The 23,633-nt window shown below is 44.9% G+C and overlaps 1 protein-coding gene across 2 annotated transcripts in view; it reads left to right on the forward strand.

The window, feature by feature from the left end:
• Window positions 1–22,675, forward strand: part of LOC129812815 (coiled-coil domain-containing protein 85C-A-like) — a 118,102-nt gene extending 95,427 nt beyond the window's left edge. Inside the window, exons 4-5 of one of the 2 annotated variants that reach the window (XM_055864707.1) lie at window positions 12,763–12,954; window positions 16,507–22,675. In XM_055864707.1, coding sequence (XP_055720682.1) covers window positions 12,763–12,954; window positions 16,507–16,596 — 282 coding nt within the window. In that variant the 3' untranslated portion in view covers window positions 16,597–22,675. The remainder of the gene's footprint in view (window positions 1–12,762; window positions 12,955–16,506) is intronic. The other variant, XM_055864706.1, reaches the window with a different exon arrangement.
• Window positions 22,676–23,633: the final 958 nt, after the last annotated feature.

Genomic DNA, 23,633 nt, shown 5'->3' on the forward strand with positions numbered 1-23,633 from the left:
ATACATATGAGATGAGTAATGCAGGGTATATAAACATAAAGTGGCATAGTTTAAAGTGGCTAGTGATACATTTTTACATACATTTCCATCAATTCCCATTATTAAAGTGGCTGGAGTTGAGTCAGTATGTTGGCAGCAGCCACTAAATGTTAGCTGGTGGCTGTTTAACAGTCTGATGGCCTTGAGATAGAAGCTGTTTTTCAGTCTCTTGGTCCCTGCTTTGATGCACCTGTACTGACCTCGCCTTCTGGAGGATAGCGGGGTGAACAGGCAGTGGCTCACCACCTGGGGGCTGCCCGTCAGGAAGTCCAGTACCCAGTTGCACAGGGCGGGGTCGAGACCCAGGGTCTCGAGCTTGATGACGAGTTTGGAGGGTACTGCGGTGTTAAATGCTGAGCTGTAGTCGATGAACATTATTCTCACATAGGTATTCCTCTTGTCCAGATGGGTTAGGGCAGTGTGCAGTGTGGTTGCGATTGCGTCATCTGTGGACCTATTGGTAGGGTAGGGTGGAGGTGATATGGTCCTTGACTAGTCTCTCAAAGCACTTCATGATGACGGAAGTGAGTGCTACAGGGCAGTAGTCGTTTAGCTCAGTTACCTTAGCTTTCTTGGGAACAGGAACAATGGTGGCCCTCTTGAAGCATGATGGAACAGCAGACTGGGATAAGGATTGATTGAATATGTCTGTAAACACACCAGCCAGCTGGTCTGCGCATGCTCTGAGGACGCGGCTGGGAATGCCGTCTGGGCCTGCAGCCTTGCGAGGGTTAACACGTTTAAATGTTTTACTCACCTCGGCTGCAGTGAAGGAGAGCTCGCAGGTTTATTAAAGTGGCTGTTTAACAGTCTGATGGCCTTGAGATAGAAGCTGTTTTTCAGTCTCTCGGTCCCAGCTTTAATGCACTTGTACTGACCTCGCCTTCTGGATGATAGCGGGGTGAACAGGCAGTGGCTCGGGTGGTTGTTGTCCTCTATGATCTTTTTGGCCTTCCTGTGACATAGGGTGCTGTAGGTGTCCTGGAGGGCAGGTAGTTTTCCCCCGGTGATGCGTTGTGCAGACAGCACTACCCTCTGGAGAGCCTTGCGATTGAGGGCAGTGCAGTTGCCGTACCAGGCGGTGATACAGCCCGACAGGATGCTCTCGATTGTGCATCTGTAAAAGTTTGTGAGGGTTTTAGGTGACAAGCCAAATTTCTTCAGCCCCCTGAGGTTGAAGAGGCGCTGTACTCGGCTAGGGATGCTGTCTGGGCCGGCAGCCTTGGGAGGGTTAACACGTTTAAATATTTTACTCACGTCGGCCATGGAGAAGGAGAGCCCACAGTCTTTGGTAGTGTGCCGTGTCGGTGCCACTGTATTGTCCTCAAAGCGCGCAAAGAAGTTGTTTAATTTGTCTGGGAGCAAGACGTTGATGTCCAGGGCTGGTTTTCTTTTTGTAATCCGTGATTTTCTGTAGACCCTGCCACATACGTCTCGTGTTTGAGCCGTTAAATTACGACTCAACTTTGTCTCTGTACTGACACTTTGCTTATTTGATTGCCTTGCAGAGGGAATAACTACACTGTTTGTATTCGGTCATGTTTCCAGTCGCCTTTCCATGATTAAATGTGGTGGTTCACACTTTCAGTTTTGCACGAATGCTGCCATCAATCCACTGTTTCTGGTTAGGGAAGGTTTTAATAGTCACAGTGGGTACAACATCTCCAATGCACTTCTTTATAAACGCACTCACCGAGTCAGGGTATACGTCAATGTTATTGTCTGAGGCTACCTGGAACATATCCCAGTCCACGTGATCGCGTAATCTTGAAGTGTGGAATCCGATTGGTCAGACCTGTGTTGGATATATCTAAGCACTGGCTCTTTTAGTTTCTAGTTTTAGTTTCTGCCTATATGAGGGGAGCAACAAGATGGAGTCATGGTCAGATTTGCCAAGTGGGTGGGGGAGAGCCTTGTATTCATTGCGGAAGTTAGAGTAGCAGTGGTCCAGCACAGTCAATGTGCTGGTAGAATTTAGGTAGCCTTGTTCTCAAATTATATTTGTTAAAATCCCCAGCTACAATAAATGCAGCCTCAGGGTATATATGGTTTCCAGTTTACATGAAGTCCAGTGAAGTTCTTTTAGGGCTGTCAAGGTATCTGTTTGGGGGGTATACTATAATCGGAAATAATTATTTTGGTAGATCATGCGGTCGGCGTTTGATTGTAAGGAATTCTAGGTCAGGTGAACAAAAGGACTTGAGTTCCTGTATGTTGTTATGATTACACCATGAGTCGTTAATCATGAGGCATACACCCCCGCCATTCTTCTTACCAGAGAGATGTTTGTTTCTGTCGGCAAGACGCATGAAGAAACCTGGTGGCTGTACCGACTCTGACAACATATCCCGAGTGAGCCATGTTTCCATGAAACAGAGAATGTTACAATCTCTGATGTCTCTCTGGAAGGCAACTCGTGCCCTAATTTCATCCACCTTGTTGTCTAGAGAATGGACATTGGCGAGTAATATGCTCGGAAGCGGTGGATGGTGTGCTCACCTTCTAAGTCTGACCAGGAGGCCCCTCCGTCTGCCTCTCCTGCGGCAACAACGTTGTTTTGGGTCGGCCTCTGGGATTAGATCCAATGTCCAGGGTGGAGGTCCGAACAAAGGATTCTCTTCAGGAAAGTTGTATTCCTGGTCGTAATGTTGATAAATTGACGTCGCTCTTATATCCAATAGTTCTTCCTGGCTGTTTGTAATAACACTCAAGATTTTCTGGGCTAACAATGTAACAAAAAACAAAAAAATGACTGCATTGTTTCCTAAGGACTTGAAGCGAGGCGACCAACTCTGTTGGCGCCATCTTGCAATATTGAATGTCAGTCTCCAGTAATATGCACTTTTACTCCAGCCCTGCCTCTGCTCTGCCTCTTCCACATTCCACCCTGAGTGTTAAGAGACAATAACCTCAGGTCTTTAAGGTAAACACAGCTCAGACTTTACCCAATAACCCAGAGTAATAAAGTAGACCTTACAACAGCAATACATCATGTTAACCCTAACTTCCACCCCTCATTCTGTTTATCTAGCTTTGATTCTATCAGGAATCAAGGTAAGACCCAAGTGCAGACTGTGTAAAGTAACAATGTTTATTGTAACCACAGGGGCAGGCAAACGACAGGTCAAGGCAGGTAGGAGTCGATAATCCAGAGGTGGAGCAAAGGTACAGGACGGCAGGCAGGCTCAGGGTCAGGGACAGGCAGACTTCAGTAACCCAGAGGTGGAGCAAAGGTACAGGACAGCAGGCAGGCTCAGGGTCAGGGACAGGCAGACTTCAGTAATCCAGAGGTGGAGCAAAGGTACAGGACGGCAGGCAGGCTCAGGGTCAGGGACAGGCAGACTTCAGTAATCCAGAGGTGGAGCAAAGGTACAGGACAGCAGGCAGGCTCAGGGTCAGGGACAGGCAGACTTCAGTAATCCAGAGGTGGAGCAAAGGTACAGGACGGCAGGCAGGCTCAGGGTCAGGGACAGGCAGACTTCAGTAATCCAGAGGTGGAGCAAAGGTACAGGACAGCAGGCAGGCTCAGGGTCAGGGACAGGCAGACTTCAGTAATCCAGAGGTGGAGCAAAGGTACAGGACAGCAGGCAGGCTCAGGGTCAGGGACAGGCAGAGTTCAGTAATCCAGAGGTGGAGCAAAGGTACAGGACGGCAGGAAGGCTCAGAGACAGGGACAGGCAGAGTTCAGTAATCCAGAGGTGGAGCAAAGGTACAGGACGGCAGGCAGGCTCAGAGACAGGCAGCGGTCAGGGTCAGGGACAGACAGACTTCAGTAATCCAGAGGTGGAGCAAAGGTACAGGACGGCAGGCAGGCTCAGAGACAGGGACAGGCAGAGTTCAGTAATCCAGAGGTGGAGCAAAGGTACAGGACGGCAGGCAGGCTCAGAGACAGGCAGCGGTCAGGGTCAGGGACAGGCAGACTTCAGTAATCCAGAGATGGAGCAAAGGTACAGGACGGCAGGCAGGCTCAGAGACAGGGACAGGCAGAGTTCAGTAATCCAGAGGTGGAGCAAAGGTACAGGACGGCAGGCAGGTTCAGAGATGGGCAGAGTAGTCAGGCGGGCGGGTACAGGGTCAGGATAGGCAAGGGTCAAAAACCAGGAGGACGAGAAAAAGGGAGGCTGGGAAAAGACTGGAGCTGACAGGACGAATGGTATTTGGTATTTTCTTAGGATCCCTATTAGCTGTTGCAAAAGCAGCAGCTACTCTTCCTGGGGTCCACACAAAATATGAAACATAATACAGAACATCATTAGACAAGAACAGCTCAAGGACAGAACTACATACATTTTTACAAAGGCATATAGAGCCTACATATCAATGCATACACACAAACTATCTAGGTCAAATAGGGGAGAGGCGTTATGCCGTGAGATGTTGTTTTATCTGTTTTTTGAAACCAGGTTTGCTGTTTATTTGAGCAATATGAGATGGAAGGAAGTTCCATGCAATAAGGGCTCTATATAATACTGTACGTTTTCTTGAATTTTTCTGGATTTGGGGACTATGAAAAGACCCCTGGTGGCATGTCTGGTGGGATAAGTGTGTGTGTCAGAGCTGTGTGTAAGTTGACTATGCAAATAATTTGGGATTTTCAACACAATGTTTCTCATTAAAAAATAAGTGATGCAATCAGTCTCTCCTCAACACTTAGCCAATAGAGACTGGCATGCATAGTATTCATATTAGCCTACTGATTACAATTAAGAACAAAATGTGCTGCTCTGTTCTTGGCCAGCTGCAGCTTAACTAGGTCTTTCCTTGCAGCACTGGACCACATGACTGGACAATAATCAAAATTAGACAAAACTAGAGCCTGCAGAACTTGCTTTTTGGAGCGTGGTGTCAAAAAAATCAGAGCATCTCTTTGTTAAGACTAGGCCTATCCCCATCTTTGCAACCATTGAATCTATATGTTTTGACCATGACAGTTTACAATCTAAGGTAACACCAAGTAATTTAGTCTCCTCAACTTGTTCAACAGCCACAACATTCATTACCAGATTCAGCTGAGGTCTAGCACTTAAGGAATGATTTGTACCAAATACAATGCTCTTAGTTTTAGAGATGTTCAGGACCAATTTATCACTGGCCACCCATTCCAAAACAGACTGCAACTCTTTGTTAAGGGTTTCAGTGACTTCATTAGCTGTGGTTGGTGATGCGTATATGGTTGAATCATCAGCATGTTTAATGCCAGTGGTAGGTCATTGGTAAAAATAGAAAAGAGTAGAGGGCCTAGAGAGCTGCCCTGCTGTACACCACACTTTACATGTTTGACATTAGATACGCTTCCATTAAATAAAACCCTTTGAGTTCTATTAGATAGATAGCTCTGAATCCACGATATGGCAGAGGTTGAAAAGCCATAGCGCTTAAGTTTTTTCAATACCCAGAGGATAAGTGGAGAAGATGGGCAACACCTGGAGGGGGTGGAGAGAAGCACAAGGACAGATGAAACAGATCAGGGCGTGACAGATTCTCTAGCCCAGCTTTAGAGCTGGAGACTGAAGCTGAAGACTCTCTTTCTCTCTAAATTCAATTCAATGGGCTTTACTTTCTCTCTCAAGTCAATTAAATGGTTTTTCTCTCTCTCTCAAAGGGAAATAAACAATAAAACATGAACAGTAAAAATTACGCTCACAAAAGTTCCAAACGAATTAAGACATTTCAAATGTCATTATGTCTATATACGGTGTTGTAACGATGTGCAAATAGTTAAAGTACAAAAGAGAAAATAAATAAACTCTGTCTTCCCCCTCTCTCTTTATTTCTCTCTCTATATGTCTGTCTCTCTGTCTCTCTCCTTTATAGCCCAGAGAGTTCACCTGTCTCTCTGTTGCTTCCATTTTTAACCAGAGGCCGTCCCTTAAAGACCACTAATTAAATTAGCATCCCTCCTTACAGAAGGGCAAAGACACCCTCTGCACTCTCCTTCTCTTTCATCCCCCTCTCCAGCTCTCACCTTGGGGGCGTCATTGTCCTCATTCTTAATCCCTCTTCTTCCCTCTTATCCTCTTCCTCCATCATCCTTTCCTCTCCATCCCCCCCACACTCCTCCTCTTCCTCCAGCAGTAATGTAGAGAGGGGAGAGAGAGGACAAGAGGGAGAGGAGAGGAGGGGGAAGGAACAGAAGGGAGAGAGCATAGGAGGCTGTGAAAGGAGAGGAGATAAGTGAGGATTGAGGGAAGAGAGACTGAAGGAGCAGAGACAGAGGAGAGGAGAGGATAGAGGCAAGGAGAAAGCAGAGAGAGGAGAGGAGAGAGCAGAAACAGAGAGAGGAGAGGAAACAGAGAGCAGAGACAGAGGGAGGAGAGAGAGCAGAAAGAGGAGAGAGAGCAGAGACAGAGAGAGGAGAGCGAGGAGAGAAGAGAGAGCACTCTTCTTTAGCTAATCAGAACTCTGATTGGTCCTGTTAAAAAAACCTTTGGAGTCATCATGGTAACCACTCAGGTAAAAAAAAAAAATAAGAGTGTGGTGTGTGCAAAAAGTGTGTGTGAGTGTGTGTCTGTTCTGGAATGAAATACAGACCGACTTTAGACTCCTGTCCTGATTAGCATGGCTTTGAACTTCAACTTTAAACACAGAAGGTGACGCTTTGAATAATGCATCATATCTCTCTCTCTCTCAATTCTATTTCAATTTAAGGGGGTTTATTGGCATGGGAAACATATGTTTAAATTGCCAAATCAAGTAAAATAGATAATAAACAAAAGTGAAATAAACAATAAAAAATGGACAGTAAACATTACACTCCAAAAGAATAAAGACATTTCAAATGCCATATTATGTCTATTTACAATGTTGTAATGATATGCAAATAGTTAAAGTACAAAAGGGAAAATAAATCTGAGTGAAATATGTGTCTCTAATATGGTCATACATTTGGCATGAGGTTAGTAAGTACAGCTCAGTTTCCACCTCATTTTGTGGGCAGTGTGCACATAGCCTGTCTTCTCTTGAGAGCCAGGTCTGCCTACGGCGGTCTTTCTATAGCAAGGCTATGCTCACTGAGTCTGTACATAGTCAAAGCGTTCCTTAAGTTTGGGTCAGTCACAGTGGTCAGGTATTCTGCAACTGTGTACTTTCTGTTCAGGGCCAAATAGCATTCTATTTGCTCTGTGTTTTTGTTAATTCTTTCTAACGTGTCAAGTAATGATCTTTTTATTTTCTCATGATTTGGTTGGGTCAAATTGTGTTGCTGTCCTGGGGCTCTGTGGGGTGTTTTTCTGTTTGTGAACAGAGCCCCAGGATGAGCTTGCTTAGGGGACTCTTCTCCAGGTTCATCTCTCTGTAGGTGATGGCTTTGTTATGGAGGGAATCGCTTCCTTTTAGGTGGTTGTAGAATTTAACGGCTCTTTTCTTGATTTTTATAATTAGCGGGTGTCTGCCTAATTCTGCTCTGCATGCAGAGGATTGTTTTTGCTGAATTCTGCATGCAGAGTCTCCATTTGGTGTATGTCCCATTTTGTGAATTCTTGGTTCATACCTCACAACCATATAGGCAATGGGTTCTATAACTGATTCAAGTATTTTTTTTTCAGATCGTAATTTGCATTGTCAAATTTTATTTTCCTTTTGATGGCATAGAAGGCCCTTCTTTACTTCAAAGCTTTGTGGAAGTTACCTGTGGCGCTGATGTTTAGGCTGAGGTGTATAGTTTTTTTGTGCTTTAGGGCAACTGTGTCTAGATGGAATTTGTATTTGTGGTCCTGGCAACTGGACCTTTTTTGGAACACCATTATTTTTGTTTTACTGAGATTTGGCTGTTAGGGCCCAGGTCTGACATAATCTGTGCATAAGATCTAGGTGCTGCTGTAGGCCCTCCTTGGTTGGGGACAAAAGCACCAGATCATCAGCAAACAGTAGACATTTGACTTCAGATTCTAGTAGGGTGAGGCCGGGTGCTGCTCTGGTTCTGGTGCCCTTGCCAATTCGTTGATATATATGTTGAAGAGGGTGGGGCTTAAGCTGCATCCCTGTGTCACCCCACGGCCCTGTGGAAAGAAAAGTGTGTGTTTTCAGCCAATTGTATCCACACACTTGTTGTTTGTGTACATGGATTTTATAATGTTGTATGTTTTTCCCCCAACACTAGTTTCAGGTGGAGAAGTGCTAATTGAAGTTGTATCAAGCTTGGCAGCCTTAATTTAGCATTCAGTCCTTATATAGTAATGGAATGTATTTTTCTTCTTGGCTTTTGGAAATAAAATAAAGCTTCAGACTAAACATTACTCACTCAGTTCCAGGTTGGTGTTTTCAGGTTTCCAGAGCATTTGCTGTATAGCTTTGGAATAATAATCTTTGGTAGTTGTAAGCCTTCCAGGTGATTCCGTAATTCCGTCCAAGATCAGGTTGTGGGTTTTGAGTTTTGATTTGGAGTGAAGGTTGTTGTAGAGGGTAGCATCCCGTATATGTTCCTGGCAAAAAAATCCAAGTTTATCTAACTCTAAATCTATCGTTTTTTAAGAACATGCTGAAAAATGCAGGAGCTCATCTGATCATGGCCTCTCTCTCTCTCACACATCAATTCACATTCCGCTCAGACAACGACATGGACTGATACACACTTTAAACCCTGGTGTCCAGGGTTGTAGAAATAAAGTACATATTTGCTTATTGTCGTGTCTTTGGCTATGCTGGATTAAGTAATATGACATGCTATTCTATAAAATCCTATACCTGATTGAGCTAATCATGTAAATGTAATTACCTAGAAAGTCGGGGCACCACAAAATAATATTTATAGAGCAGTTATCTTCTGAATAAACTCTTAAAGACCTAGTAATATTTTACGTCAATAGCAGTCAATATTAATCGTCACCTTATTTCAGTCTCATCTGAAAGTTGTAAATTCTTGGTTATCTTCACGAACCCTGGCTAACAAGTTGAATCAGCAATACAAAATTGGGTTTAATTATTTATTTACTAAATACCTAACTAATCACACAGAATTACATATACACAGAATGAATCATACATTGATTACAAATTATGTCATAAAGGAAAACGTCCCTAGCGGACAGAACAGATATGACAGCTGGTTACACAAAGAAAAGGGTGCTGGGTTTGAGTGAAAGAGCAGGAAGACTGAAGAACAAAGGGAGAAGCGATGTCTCTATCGGGCCGTAGGCAGCTACTCTATCGTAAATACAGAATGTTATGCATTCTAAATTACCGCCCATTTGGAAAAGGAAAATGCAATAAATATTTACTTTGAGCTGCACTTCAATAGGTTGGTGGTAGATGGAAGGCCGTGTTGTCCAACAGAGTCCTTTGAAGAGTGTCTCTGGTGGTGAACGGGAAACGTTGTAGTGTCGTCATTGTGTGGTAGACGGGTCACTCTGTCCGTCCTTTCCTAGCCCACGTTTACAGCGGCCGCTGCTAACTCAACAGCTAGGAGGTATCACTTCTGTAGCGAATAAGAGTTCAAAGTTCATACCATTCGCAACCACAGTTCACGCTGAGGTTGGCTTCGTTCTGTAGTTATTATCTGAATCCTTCTGACATCGGATCGTCATCCTAATGTACTCGGAACAAGAGGTTACATTTTTGTCAAGGGCTTATATAGTGGAGGGAGAGAATGGTGTGTTTCATAGTTTATAACCCATGTCTCTTCACAGGGGCGGGCCACTGATTGAGCAGAGCTCTAATCTTATGAAAACCCAAATCTCTCATTTGGAAGCTAAAATTACATTTAATCTTTTCACCAATAATTGTATATTTAAACATTTGAATTGCACAACAATTCCATGTGAATCTGATAACTATAATGTGTAGACTTTCCCAGATACAGTTTAGGTTGTCCTGTCATCAGTCATAATGTCTCAGATGACAACCAAACTGACATCATATTCATTAAGTACCAATGCATATTTTCAACTGGTTCTATTACCGAAATATGGTTCCTTTCCCTCCACTTGTTTGATGTTCCCAGACTCTCTATGTTTAACAAAGGCTATTCAAGAGTCCCTCTGTAGAGTCAGGAGAGAGGGAAGAGAGAAAGGTATTTATGGGGGGGTCATAAACCTTTCCCACAGGCCAACGTCATGACATTATTGTTTGGCATAACCTGTGTGCTACGTCAATACGTGTTGTGAGGGGCTACCTGTGATACGTAGAGAGAGATGGTACCTATTGTTGAGGGGGTCGCCCCCACCCCTGCTAACCCCCCCTCTATAGCCCATACACCCCCCTACATTCGTCACATGCTAAAATTAGCCCAGCATCGTAATCACATCGCTGTAGCACCGACTGAGGCAAAATCCCAACCGTCTAATAACAAGAGCAGCAAATCAAATGTCAAAGTCAATCAAGATTCTCTCTGACACAGTAGTAGTTGCAATGTACTTTAATGAGTGATTCTCAGTCTTGTAAAAATTGTTGGTTGTTAATATGTGTCTTTTAGACTAGAGCCTGTACTTATGTTTTCTTTTAAACTGAATTTGTTCAGTCTACACACCAAATGCCACCATATTCCCTACATATTGCACTACTTTTGACCAGAGGCATATGGGCCCTGGTCAAATGTAGTACACTATACAGGGAATAGGGTGCCATTTGGGATGCACATAAGTGTGGTGTCTATCTCAGTGTTCTCTGAGAATTGCTACTAGGTATTGATACAGGCTCTGTAACAGTAGACTGGCAGACGGATCAGGTTCACTTCCTTCCTCTTCTATAATACCTCTACAGCAGGGGCCTACACCATCCACCCTGGAGATGTTGTTATTGCCTCGCTCCTTTGTGTGTGTGTGTGTTGCTCACACTCCAGTCAGACTCTTCCTCTCTCTCTCTCCTCAGGGACACCGGTGTTGGAATGCTGGCTGGGATTGTTGAGGATTTAATTTAATGCTAGAGTGGTGCTCAAAAGGCTGGGACTGAGCTGTATTGGGATAGGACCAGGGATAGGGATAACTAAGGGCTTGGACAGTGAGTGCTGGGATTGAGCTGTATTGGGATAGGACCAGGGATAGGGATAACTAAGGGCTTGGACAGTGAGTGCTGGGATTGAGCTGTATTGGGATAGGACCAGGGATAGGGATAACTAAGGGCTTGGACAGTGAGTGCTGGGATTGAGCTGTATTGGGATAGGACCAGGGATAGGGATAACTAAGGGCTTGGACAGTGAGTGCTGGGATTGAGCTGTATTGGGATAGGACCAGGGATAGGGATAACTAAGGGCTTGGACAGTGAGTGCTGGGATTGAGCTGTATTGGGATAGGACCAGGGATAGGGATAACTAAGGGCTTGGACAGTGAGTGCTGGGATTGAGCTGTATTGGGATAGGACCAGGGATAGGGATAACTAAGGGCTTGGACAGTGAGTGCTGGGATTGAGCTGTATTGGGATAGGACCAGGGATAGGGATAACTAAGGGCTTGGACAGTGAGTGCTGGGATTGAGCTGTATTGGGATAGGACCAGGGATAGGGATAACTAAGGGCTTGGACAGTGAGTGCTGGGACTGACATGTACTGGGGGGGGGGGGGGGGGGGGGGATAGGAGGATAGAGCTAGGATAGTCAGGACTACTTCTCCTCTCCCTCAAATACCTCTTTGTGCATGACCCAGAGATGGAAAGACACAGGGGAGTTGTAACCCCACCAGGGGAGGACCAGGTTAGGATCAGGGGAGTTGTAACCCCACCAGGTTAGGATCAGGGGAGTTGTAACCCCACCAGGGGAGGACCAGGTTAGGATCAGGGGAGTTGTAACCCCACCAGGGGAGGACCAGGTTAGGATCAGGGGAGTTGTAACCCCACCAGGGGAGGACCAGGTTAGGATCAGGGGAGTTGTAACCCCACCAGGGGAGGACCAGGTTAGGATCAGGGGAGTTGTAACCCCACCAGGGGAGGACCAGGTTAGGATCAGGGGAGTTGTTACCTCACCAGGGGAGGACCAGGTTAGGATCAGGGGAGTTGTAACCCCACCAGGGGAGGACCAGGTTAGGATCAGGGGAGTTGTAACCCCACCAGGGTAGGACCAGGTTAGGATCAGGGGAGTTGTAACCCCACCAGGGGAGGATCAGGGGAGTTGTAACCCCACCAGGGGAGGATCAGGGGAGTTGTAACCCCACCAGGGGAGGATCAGGGGAGTTGTAACCCCACCAGGGGAGGATCAGGTTAGGATCAGGGGAGTTGTAACCCCACCAGGGGAGGACCAGGTTAGGATCAGGGGAGTTGTAACCCCACCAGGGGAGGATCAGGTTAGGATCAGGGGAGTTGTAACCCCACCAGGGGAGGATCAGGTTAGGATCAGGGGAGTTGTAACCCCACCAGGGGAGGATCGGGGGAGATGTAACCCCACCAGGGGAGGGCCAGGTTAGGATCAGGGGAGTTGTAACCCTACCAGGGTAGGACCAGGTTAGGATCAGGGGAGTTGTAACCTCACCAGGGGAGGATCAGGTTAGGATCAGGGGAGTTGTAACCCCACCAGGGGAGGACCAGGCTAGGACCAGGGGAGATATAACCCCACCAGGGGAGGACCAGGGGAGGTGTAACCCCACCAGGGGAGGACCAGCGCAGGACCCAGAATTAAAGGATTTAATCTAATTTCGGTGCCTGGGGTGGTGAACTATAGTACCCCAGATAGAGAGGGGAGAGGGGCAATTAGCATGACGTTACAAACATGATGGTGTGTGTGTGCGCATTTGTGTGTGTGTGAGAGAGAATAAAGTATATTCATGTGTGTGTGACTACACTGACCATCTCTCCTCTCTCTCCAGGGCTCTGGTAGGTCCCCCAGTGGTGAGCCGTCCCCTCCAGCAGACTACCTCCCAGTGGGCCACAAGCCAGAGGCTGTGGTCCATGCCATGAAGGTACTGGAGGTCCATGAGAACCTGGAGAAGAAGATCCCTGAAGACTACGACGAAGACCTCAGTGAGAAGGAGAAGGCCATCGTCAGGGAGATGTGTAACGTAAGAAACTTTCTCTCTCTGCTCTCTTCCACATTACCTTTCTCATCTCCTCTCTCATATCCCAGCAAGCTAATAATGAGAGCTTGATTAAGATACATGAGTTGCATCTCTCTCTCTCCCCCCTCCCCGTTTCTGTTTGTTTGCCTGTCAGAATCACAAGCCTGCCATCGCTTTGACGGAGAGCAGTGTTTCAATTACTGCACAATTACCCCCCTCCATCTCAACCTCCCCCTCTCACCCCTTCACTTCCCCGTGCTATAATTGGAGGTTCCCATAAAGGAGCCATAGTGTTTACGACACACTTGTCAGCGCAATTAAAATAACTTCACTGGGAGAAACAATGGAAGCTCTTATTGTGGCCTTTTAAGCCTTCGAGCTCCATTCCCCCTGTAAACCTCTCAGATACATTCCCCTTGTCAACCTCCCAGATACATTCCCCCTGTAAACCTCCCAGATACATTCCCCCTGTCAACCTCCCAGATACATTCCCCCTGTAAACCTCCCAGATACATTCCCCCTGTAAACCTCCCAGATACATTCCCCCTGTCAACCTCCCAGATACATTCCCCCTGCCAACCTCCCAGATACATTCCCCCTGTAAACCTCCCAGATACATTCCCCCTGTCAACCTCCCAGATACATTCCCCCTGTAAACCTCCCAGATACATTCCCCCTGTAAACCTCCCAGATACATTCCCCCTGTAAACCTCCCAGATACATTCCCCCTGTCAACCTCCCAGATACATTCCCCCTGTCAACCTCCCAGATACATTCCCCCTGTCAACCTCCCAGATACATTCCCCCTGTCAACCTCCCAGATACATTCCCCCTGTCAACCTCCCAGATACATTCCCCCTTTACACCTCCCAGATACATTCCCCCTGTAAACCTCCCAGATACATTCCCCCTGTCAACTTCCCAGATACATTCCCCCTGTCAACCTCCCAGATACATTCCCCCTGTCAACCTCCCAGATACATTCCCCCTGTCAACCTCCCAGATACATTCCCCCTGTCAACCTCCCAGATACATTCCCCCTGTCAATCTCCCAGATACATTCCCCCTGTCAACCTCCCAGATACATTCCCCCTGTAAACCTCCCAGATACATTCCCCCTGTAAACCTCCCAGATACATTCCCCCTGTCAACCTCCCAGATACATCCCCCCTGTAAACCTCCCAGATACATTCCCCCTGTAAACCTCCCAGATACATTCCCCCTGTCAACCTCCCAGATACATTCCCCCTGTCAACCTCCCAGATACATTCCCCCTGTCAACCTCCCAGATACATTCCCCCTGTAAACCTCCCAGATACATTCCCCCTGTCAACCTCCCAGATACATTCCCCCTGCCAACCTCCCAGATACATTCCCCCTGTCAACCTCCCAGATACATTCCCCCTGTCAACCTCCCAGATACATTCCCCCTGTCAACCTCCCAGATACATTCCCCCTGCCAACCTCCCAGATACATTCCCCCTGTAAACCTCCCAGATACATTCCCCCTGTCAACCTTCCAGATACATTCCCCCTGTAAACCTCCCAGATACATTCCCCCTGTCAACCTCCCAGATACATTCCCCCTGTCAACCTCCCAGATACATTCCCCCTGTCAACCTCCCAGATACATTCCCCCTGCAAACCTCCCAGATACATTCCCCCTGCAAACCTCCCAGATACATTCCCCCTTTACACCTCCCAGATACATTCCCCCTGTAAACCTCCCAGATACATTCCCCCTGTCAACCTCCCAGATACATTCCCCCTGTCAACCTCCCAGATACATTCCCCCTGTCAACCTCCCAGATACATTCCCCCTGCAAACCTCCCAGATACATTCCCCCTGCAAACCTCCCAGATACATTCCCCCTTTACACCTCCCAGATACATTCCCCCTGTCAACCTCCCAGATACATTCCCCCTGTCAACCTCCCAGATACATTCCCCCTGTCAACCTCCCAGATACATTCCCCCTGTCAACCTCCCAGATACATTCCCCCTGTCAACCTCCCAGATACATTCCCCCTGTCAACCTCCCAGATACATTCCCCCTGTCAACCTCCCAGATACATTCCCCCTGTCAACCTCCCAGATACATTCCCCCTTTACACCTCCCAGATACATTCCCCCTGTAAACCTCCCAGATACATTCCCCCTGTCAACTTCCCAGATACATTCCCCCTGTCAACCTCCCAGATACATTCCCCCTGTCAACCTCCCAGATACATTCCCCCTGTAAACCTCCCAGATACATTCCCCCTGTCAACCTCTCAGATACATTCCCCCTGTAAACCTCCCAGATACATTCCCCCTGTCAATCTCCCAGATACATTCCCCCTGTCAATCTCCCAGATACATTCCCCCTGTCAACCTCCCAGATACATTCCCCCTGTAAACCTCCCAGATACATTCCCCCTGTAAACCTCCCAGATACATTCCCCCTGTCAACCTCCCAGATACATTCCCCCTGTAAACCTCCCAGATACATTCCCCCTGTCAACCTCCCAGATACATTCCCCCTGTCAACCTCCCAGATACATTCCCCCTGTCAACCTCCCAGATACATTCCCCCTGTCAACCTCCCAGATACATTCCCCCTGTCAACCTCCCAGATACATTCCCCCTGTAAACCTCCCAGATACATTCCCCCTGCCAACCTCCCAGATACATTCCCCCTGTCAACCTCCCAGATACATTCCCCCTGTCAACCTCCCAGATACATTCCCCCTGTCAACCTCCCAGGCCTAGGATAAGATAGGAGGATAGAACTATGAGGTAGAAGCTACAGGCCCCGCCTTCTCTCATCTCAACAGCATATCCACCCCCAGACATGTAGCATGCATCCCAAATGTCATCCTACTCCCTTTCATAGTGCACTTCTTTTGATCAGGGCCCATCAAAAGTAGTGCACTGTGACAGGCCTGGCGAGGAGTGCAGGGTACTTTGGGACCAGTGTTCTCGCAGGGACAACCCCGGGGCCCTTCCAGGCTTTCAGTAGCCATGCCTGTTGGTTGTTCCACACAGAGCTCTGTACATGAGAGACAGAGAACATGGAGGCACAACGCAGCCATTTACAGTCAAGTATCCCATCTACCATAAAGAGATAAATCCACCAACATCCTGGTCACTAATGAGGTCTATGTTACATGGTCCTGTGGGTCGACCTCTCTCTCTCATCACAGAGTTAAGAGTTGCACAGCTGTTGTTGTCTCCCCCTATAATTGCATTTTCTGCTCAGATTATGTGGAGCACATTTTTGTTGACACCCATTGGTTGGCTGGATTCCAGTCATATCTATGGTTCCCATCTCTCTATGACCTCCCTTTGACCCAACCCACAGGTCATACCCTCAGAATGCATACATTCAGATATAATCAAATGTGATACAATAACCTGCTTTGTGTAACAGTTTTTTAAAGCCTAATTAGTACTACATTTCACTTCTACACTTCTATATATACTGTAGATAGTATACAGCCGTTGTATGACAATGTTGTGTAACAGGGTTTTGTGTCCCTTCTCTCACTTCCCTGTACTCTGTTGTGTTCTCAGGTGGTGTGGCGTAAACTAGGTGACGCTGCAGGCTCCAAGCCTTCCATCCGCCAGCATCTCTCTGGGAACCAGTTCAAAGGGCCTTTGTAGTCCTTAAGACCACATTAACCAGCACACAGCAGCACTCAGACGAGACAAACGGACAGACAAATTAACAACAACAACCATGGACCCTCAGCACTGAGTGCACAAACAAGGGGCACATCTCAAATGACACCCTCCTATTTTCTCAGCACTGTGTGACTATGGCTAGATGATCCACACAAACTCTAACCTGAACCCAAACCTCTGTGCTTAGCCTCCCCTAACATTGTCCCCTGGTGAATATTGGAATGTAGGTTACACCTGACCTGGGTAGTGGGTACAGTCAATCTCAGTTTAGACCTAACGGACAAATAGGCTGCGCCGATGAAGGGTTAAAAACAGCGGTTGGAAATCCTATAGCCTCCTATAGCCTGTTTATTTAAAGAGAATTCTACATGTTGAATGACCACCGTTCGTCAATACCCAGCAGGTAATCTAGTGCCCACGGCCAACGTTGGTTATGGTGTCTTGTCATTAAAGAGAAGGAAGAGGAGGATAAACTGCCCCTTACATCCAGTCACTACACCTGAGCTACTATACGTGTGACCTGAGCTACAGTACTTTACCTGACCCTCTGCCATCTCCAACCAGCGTCGGTTTTGGTGTTTGTACACTTCCAAGTGTTCAAGACTGACAACCACTCCAGGACAAACTATTCTACTATTCTCAAGTCAAGGCCCTGATATGTTCTGTTCTTGACTTTACTTCCATTACTTTTCCATTCAACAGCCAACTGACTGGCAACTCCTTACAACATAGATGAGGACAAATACTGGAAATCACATGATGTCATTTCCTTCAGTGTAGAATCACAAGCCATAGGTTTATACAACGTGAAACCTAGCTGCTGTAGGATGCTGTGTAATAATGTAGTCCTCGTTTGTCTGAGAGAGAAGTATGTGTACAAATGTAGACGGAAATCTTTTCAAAGTGTTAAACTAAATTCTAGCGCCATGTAAGTTATGTTTAACAAAATATAGTGCTATTTTTTTGCTTGTTTTTAGTGTCCATGTTTGTTTGTGCCTCAAATGGCATCCTATCCTTTATACCAACACTATATAGGGAAAAGGGTGACATTTGGGATGCACACTTTATAACTAAGTACAGAAAGTGGCACACCGAGTGCAGTTTCATAAATTTACTCCCAAGGCAGAAAGCTTATAGCCTGGGGGCCAGTCTGCTTAGGCACTCCTGAAAAGTCCTTATAGAACTGTCATGACAAACATGACTTTACAGTGACAGCAATGGAGTTGGCAGAAGCACAACCAGTTCTGGGACCAGGCTAGAAAGCTGCCATACTATTAACTGAAACATGAACTCCAGCAAGGGTTATGGTTCTAATATAGTGTTGCTTCTGATGATTGATCATGGATCAGAAAGTCTTGACTCCTGCTAGATGGAAGTGAGACTTTTCATATACAAATCTGCAGTTCTTATATATGACAATCGTTGAAACGGTTTAAAAACAACTTGTTTTGACCAGTCCTAAGTATTCTCTATGAGCTCTTATAAGAAGTATACCTTATGAGGTCTCATTGGAGTCTACACAGTGTACAAAACATTAAGGACACCTTCCTAATATTGAGTTGCACCTAAAGTGTTTGACAGGGATGCTGGCCCATGTTGACTCCAATGCTTCCCACAGTTGTGTCAAGTTGGCTGGATGTCCTTTGGGTGGTGGACCATTCTTGATACACATGGGAAACTGTTGAGTGTTAAAAACCCAGCAGCGTTGCAGTTCTTGACACAAACCGGTGCGACTGGCACCTACTACCATACCCCGTTCAAAGTTATTTAAATATTGTGTCTTGCCCATTCAACCTCTGAATGGCACACATACACAATCCATGTCTCAATTGTCTCAAGGCTTATCCTTCTTTAACCTGTCTCCTCCCCTTCATCTACACTGATTGAAGTGGATTTAACAAGGGACATCAATAAGGGATCATAGCTTTCACCTGGATTCACCTGGTTAGTTTATGTCATGGAAAGAGCAGGTGTTCTTAATGTTTTGTACACTCAATGCATGTATACTGAGTTCTCGGAGCTGGATCCTATGTATACTTTATAAGGTGTCTTAGCTGGCTCCTGTACATTATGACATGTGTTAGGCCTGTGTATGCTGTATGAATTATCATAGATTATCACTGTACAATCAGTCAGTCTAGCAATCCTTGGCAAGTCTCATACAATTCTCATGTATGCTCAATGAAGTCTCATAGAGGATCACTGTGCGTAATTAAGTCTCCTAGGGTCCCTATGTATGCTGTATGAAGTCTCATAGGTGTCATCTCTATGTGAGGTCTTTCAGCGGGACTTCAGTGTACAATACACTACGTAGCTAAATGAAGCTTCATAGCTGTGTTCTATACTCTACAGCGGCTCCTAGCCGATTTCTGTGTATTTGAGTCATCTCAGTATTGTACGGGGTCTTGTAGGTGACATTACCTTTATCACACCGCCATAAGACTGACATAAGATGTCATTAAGAGTTATAACAACAGACAGATGTCATTAGGAGTAATAACATATATGTATATGCTAATCTCTTCTTTATAGGGAGTTGTACAATGCATGTACAATGAATGAAGTCTCATAGCTGTGCTGAGTTCTATGTACATGCATATGTAAGGCCAGTGAATACTGTATATGAGCACTCATAAGAGTCTATATATACTGTAGGAGTAATATTGGCTAGGTTGAGGTCTGAATAGGCAGTTACAAACTGTGTTAAAACAAACTTGCTGTATTCTCTCGGATTTGTGTTCTAAAATCTGAACAAAAGGTTTGTTGTCAGATTGGTAAATGAGTCTGAATTGAGTTTGACACATTGTAATCTATATTGGGGTATAATACATGTATACCCCAATTGTTATTATACAGAAGGGTGTGTATAAATGTATGTTTACACAGCTCCATGAATTCCGTGAAAAAAAATATTCTCATTTTATTGATAGCAGAAGAGCGGCTGTGTTCATCCCAAATGGCACCCTATATAGTGCATTACTTTTGACCAGAGCCCCTATTTGCCCTGGCCAAATGTAGTGCACTAAATATGGAATAGACTACCATTTGGGATTAATACGCTGTGTTTCAGTGTTGTTGAGGAGTCTGGATGCAGCTGGCTGTGAGTCTGATCTGACTCGTAACATAGAAGAGCTGTATGAACAAAATGAGCAGCAAATCAACAAGGAAGATAAATGTGTATGAATTGAGGACTGCTATAAGAGCTGTTCTGTACGGTGTTGTTCTTGTAGTAACAGTTAGGCATTGATGACTAAGGAGTTTCATAATGGAAAAAAAATTACAAATGCGTGTCTATACACACACTTAGTCTTCACAAAGTCTTTTTAGTCTTTTTTTTAACAGTCTACACGCAACTACTGACTTTCATATGTTGATTGATGATTGATTTATATGTTGAAAGCACAAAGTTCTGATTTAAAGTTTGCCAATTTTCCTGTTACATTCAAATGCACTGCTTCTCTTGTGAATGAGGCATCTCTACGTGGAACCTGTGATGAAATTCTATGTTCTCTTTTTTCACCTCTTTCTCTGTGGTACACAGTTTTAAGTTGAGTCGTGTCTTTGGCATCATTAAACTGAAGATTAATCTTTATCAAAAATTCTCTGTAATTATTTTTACGTGATTAAACTACTTAATCATGTAACTGTAATTAACTAGGAAGTCGGGGCACCAATGAAACTATTCAGATTACAAAGTTATAATTTTCCTAATATAACTTTCAGATATTTTAATATCTGATCACTTAGTCTTTTGATTAATGAGTTATTCTTTACCTCACGTTAGTCTCATTCCAAACGTCGTAAATTGTTGGTTATCTGCACGAACCCAATCTTCACTATGAGTCATCCATACATCAATTGTCTTAAATCATTTATTTACTAACTAAGTACTCACAGAAATGCATCACACAAACAAGATATGGTTACAAAGAAATGATCGGGGAATGTGCCCTAGTGGGCTAAACCGGTATGGCGGCTTGTTAGACAGAGTGATAATTATAACAATTGAAATGCTAATCCTTTGCACATGAACGCTCACTCATTCGGGGAACTATTGCAATCAATATATATATTTACGCTCAGTGTGTCGTCGGGATCTCGGTTGGAGAGTCTGTCCGCCCTCTCTCTCTCTCTGTCGTGGTTAGAATGGATAGTTCAGAGTGAAATTCATTCATGTCGTTATAGAATAGATATTTTGGCGGTTGTCGTTCTTCGCGTTCAATGATACCGAATTCCTAGCTGCAGACTAGTAATTAATATCAAAGACTTGTTCTTATTCTGTCGGTATCGATAGTCTGAGTTTAACCACGTGGTATGTTTAAAAGATTCAGCCATCTACTCAAACCTTAGCTTATACTCAGGTTTATGGTCTCTACTCAAACCTTGGCCCTCTCGTGGTAAGCTGGTCTGCAACCTTTAGCCATCTCGTAATTGAGGTAAGCTCGGTCTGATGATAGAAAACCCAGGTGAGGGTTTTATTCAGAACATCAAAAAGGTCTGTCTCATGAAGCCAGGTCCTGTCTGTGCCCCTGGGGGTGTGCCAATGACTTAGTGAAACTTTTTAGGGAATTGGAGTTTCCTTCATTAAACAGTCCAAAATCACATTATACAATTTCACAAACAGTATCATCCTCACTCATTCATCTTATACAACAATTAGATGTAAGCCTCATAACTGAGGCTATTGTATAAACAGGGTTATGGTAATGTGGCCGTATTTTCTCTCATGAGTTTCACAAAATTGTACCAAACGGACCAGTTCGTAGCTGGATTCTTCACTGATCTTTTATACGTTCCTCAGAACCTAAATACTGTTCGGACCTCCAGTTCAGTGAGGTGGAAGAAATTCCTTTGTTCTCTCTATGAAAACTCACTCTCTCTCTATACTGTGGCCATGAGGAGATAATCTCCTCCAGGAATGTACGACCTCTCTGACCACAGCAGCCTGGGTGTAGGAGATAGGGAGGTAGGGGGATGGTGCATAGAAAAGGGCTGGTGCAGAGGGAGGGGTGGGGTAGTTCTCGCTGTACCCAAAGAGGGCAACGTTATGACAGTTGTATCCTAGGATATACACAGTGCTGTGTACAAAAATACCTGCATACCTGCACCTAGCCCGCCTATGTATTTTTCCCCCCACAACCTGTATGTAGCTGAAAATGTATATTTTAGGAAATTTTAAGATGTGAAAATTGAAAAAAGCTGCTTTTATTTGATTTTGAAATAAAAATTAAGTATAAGTTTTAGCCCCTCACCTGTTTATGAATGTTGATGAAAGTGTAACTTAGTGATATGGAAAAGGCTATATGGACACTCCTGACCTGCAATCCAATACTTAATTTCAGAATTGGTTAAAATTAGGTTAAGGTTACAGTTAAGGTAGCGGTCAGTTTTAGAATTTGGTAAGCAGTTTCCTTATAGCCTCTCCCTAGTGAAACGTTTAAAAACAGTAAACATGATGCAGCACCCTTGGGCCAATTGAGATACTGTGTGTGACTAACACATTTCAGTTCATTACTACAGCTCCCGCCTTGGTCCAATCTGTGTCATTTTGTAAACGGTGGATCTCTATGGCAAGACGCATAATTCACCCGAGCTTCGTCAAAATCAGGCCAGTGCCGTCTGAGATACCGCGTGTGACTAACATACAAACGGACGAAAACAGATCCACAGTCCCCTCCCCGATTTCATTGTGGAGGACAACAAGAGATGGTTAACAAGCAACATTGGTCAAATTTTCAAGGAAGAGAGGATGCCTTTACTAAAGGTGTTGGTTCATTCATGGCCTCAATTTCAATGGCTTGACAAGGACACTCCCTAGTGGCTAACACATGTAATGACATGAAGCACGGTCAAAAGGTAATGGGCATCATGTAAACTACAAGGTTCAGATTGAAAACAAGTTAATGTGACAGCTTTTCCAAAGACAAAACAACCGTGTTCTATGCCAAGTGGCTTTGCTTACAGTAACTTGACATATTACAAACATCAACTAAGTAACAAAAGGAAGATATGAAAGTATACAAGGTGTCATAAAAAAACTTAAACAAAAAAAAATCTAACATTCAAACTTTTTTCAATAAAGTCTAAAACATCCCATAAAATGTGTGTTTATTTAGAGTGTGTGTGTGCCATGCATGGGTGTCTATGTTCCAGGCCATGCACAATGCTACAATGGAACACTTTTCATTGACATCAGAATATAACACTGGTTTAGTAGTGTGTTTCAAACAGAAAGGAATGCATATGGAAGATACTTTTGTTTCTTTGTTTTTATATATATATGTGGACACCCCTTCAAATGAGTGGATTCTGATATTTCAGCCACAGCCGTTGCTGACAGGTGTATAAAAATCAAGCACACAGCCATGCAATCTCCATAGACAAATATTTGCAGTAGAATGGGCCTTACTGAAGAGCTGAGTGACTTTCAACATGGCACTGTCATAGGATGCAACCTTTTCAACAAGTCAGTTTGTCAAATTTCGGCCCTGCTAGAGCTGCCCCTTTCAACTGTAAGTGTTGTTATTGGGAAGTGGAAATGTCTAGGAGCAACAACGGCTCAGCCGGGAAGTGGTAGGCCACGCAAGCTCACAGAATGGGACCGCCGAGTGCTGAGGTGCGTAGTGCATTAAAAATCGTGTGATGAATCACACTTCACCATCTGGCAGTCCGACGGACAAATCTGGGTCTGGCGGATGCCAGGAGAACGCTACTTGACCGAATGCATAGTACCATTTGTAAAGTTCGTTGGAGGAGGAATTATGGTCTGGGGCTGTTTTTTATGGTTCGGACTAATTGGATGCAAGTCCCCGCAACAATATTCCAACATCTAGTGGAAAGACTTCACAGAAGAGTGGGTGCTGTTATAGCAGCAAAGGGGGGACCAACTCCATATTACAGTTTTTGCCGATTGCTTACACACTGAAAGTGAATGCTTAGACAAAAGCATCAAAACATTCACTTTTGTAATCATGTCTTAAAGGCACCAAAAGTACAAACACATTTTCTGCTTTGCA

The sequence above is a fragment of the Salvelinus fontinalis genome, chromosome 16 (assembly GCF_029448725.1).
Source record: "Salvelinus fontinalis isolate EN_2023a chromosome 16, ASM2944872v1, whole genome shotgun sequence".
NCBI lineage: Eukaryota > Metazoa > Chordata > Actinopteri > Salmoniformes > Salmonidae > Salvelinus > Salvelinus fontinalis.